The 1,826-nt window shown below is 39.4% G+C and overlaps 1 protein-coding gene across 1 annotated transcript in view; it reads right to left on the bottom strand.

Moving 5' to 3' along the window:
- Positions 1-6: 6 nt before the first annotated feature.
- HELRODRAFT_62307 (hypothetical protein) overlaps positions 7-1,826 on the bottom strand; it is a gene marked incomplete at both ends in the record, with an annotated part of 9,002 nt that continues 7,182 nt past the window's right edge. Inside the window, one exon of the mRNA XM_009011626.1 lies at positions 7-233. Coding sequence (XP_009009874.1) covers positions 7-233 — 227 coding nt within the window. The remainder of the gene's footprint in view (positions 234-1,826) is intronic.

The raw sequence follows: 1,826 nt of genomic DNA, 5'->3' as shown, positions 1-1,826 counted from the left end.
TTGAGCTCCTGTTGCTCCGGTGGCTCCTGTATCGCCTTGTGGACCAGATACCCCAGTATTTCCTGTGATTCCTCTCGACCCCTGTGAACCATTCACTCCTGTTGCTCCCGTATATCCAGATGGGCCTTGTAAACCTGTCACACCAGTTTGGCCAGTAAATCCAATTCCTCCGGTTGCACCCTGAATTCCTGGAGGTCCCGGTTTTCCCGGTTGTCCCATGAGCCCCGGTAATCCTCTAACCGTGTAATCTGCTGTAATTTAAAAATGTACATAGTGTATAACATGTTGTTTTGTTGAAATGTTGATTGAGTTAAAATTTCAAAAGATTGATATGTTATTAACACTAAGTAATTGTAATTTTCAACTGAATTGAAAAATTTAACAGCAGCACGAACCAAGATTGGCCATTCTCAGTTGGAAGTCATTCATAATGCGTGAGTATCTCTCAATCAGGGCCATTTGTTTCTGCTTCAAGAGGCTCATGCGCTCGTTGTAGATCGCTCCAAAGTTCTCGTTCTTTTTCATTTTTGTGCTGATTAAAGATCAAAAGTATTACACTCTTCCTAAACGCACTCACACACACACACACACGCACACACACGCACGCACACACACGCACGCACACACACACACATTATTATTATTATTATAAACAGCGATTAATCAAAACGACAGAGACTTTGGATGTTGGATGTTTTAATTGGTTAAAATTTTCAATACTTACATACATAATAACAAATGATCAGCCCGTCAACGTCATCGATAAGCAATTGTCTTTCAAGTAAATAGATTATATTAGAATAAATAATTCACCAACCATAATTTAAATTGGGACAATCACCCACCCCCAGCTGGTTATACCGGGCAGATATAGAAAATCATTTTTAATGAAAAATCAAAGTTTGAAGAATAAAAAATGCAATACTAAGTATTTCAGTCTTGTTTTTGTTGAAAGCCGATATGAAACTGTTCACATTGTATCCCATCTCTTCGTATAATTTATCCAGTTTCCATGAGCTCTGCCTGACATCCGTGTAGAAGTTGTTCAGGCAAACGGAGCACGTATCGCTGCTGTACTTCTCGGTGCTTTGAGAAAATAGGCCCTGGTATTTTAGTAGCGAGAAGATACAGAATGAAATTAATTTAATGGAGTTGAATTTCCATGCCATCTCAGTTTATTCTTAGGTTATGCGATTTCCAAGCTAGTTAGGATGATGGTGTTTGTGATTATTGTAATGATTATGCTGATTAAGGCAATATTTGCGTTAATTACGACGATGATTACGCTGAAATGTTGATACTTTTGACGATTTTTCACTAAAATTTTCCACAAGTAAATCCTTATTTAGATTTTAGAAATATTCCATCTAATATTTCTTGTGTCTTCTTGTTTAAGTGTTGTTCTGCTGTTTATTTATTCTTTGTTATTATTAATTTATTATTTAATTGCCAACCAGCCAGCAACAACAACAAAACACACAACAACTACAGCAGCAGCAACAACATGAAAACACACAAATAACATACAAACAGCAAAAAACAACACAAATCACATACGAACAACAAACAACGCTCAAACAGTCCAACAAAACACACAAAAACAACAAAACCTTTTCAGATTACGTACGAGGGGACATTGGGCCCACGGGAAGTACCGGAGCTACAGGCTACTTTGGATTTACGGGTGCGACTGGTGCAATGGGAGCTACAGGTCCACAGGGTCTACCCGGACCTAGAGGGCAAACAGGTTTTCCCGGACCGACAGGACAACCAGGTTTTTCCGGATCGACAGGGCAACCAGGTCCACCGGGTCCACAGGGTCCACA

This window comes from Helobdella robusta (genome assembly GCF_000326865.2).
Source record: "Helobdella robusta unplaced genomic scaffold HELROscaffold_1, whole genome shotgun sequence".
NCBI classification, from domain to species: Eukaryota; Metazoa; Annelida; class Clitellata; order Rhynchobdellida; family Glossiphoniidae; genus Helobdella; species Helobdella robusta.
This window is presented reverse-complemented; position numbering and strand designations above follow the sequence as displayed.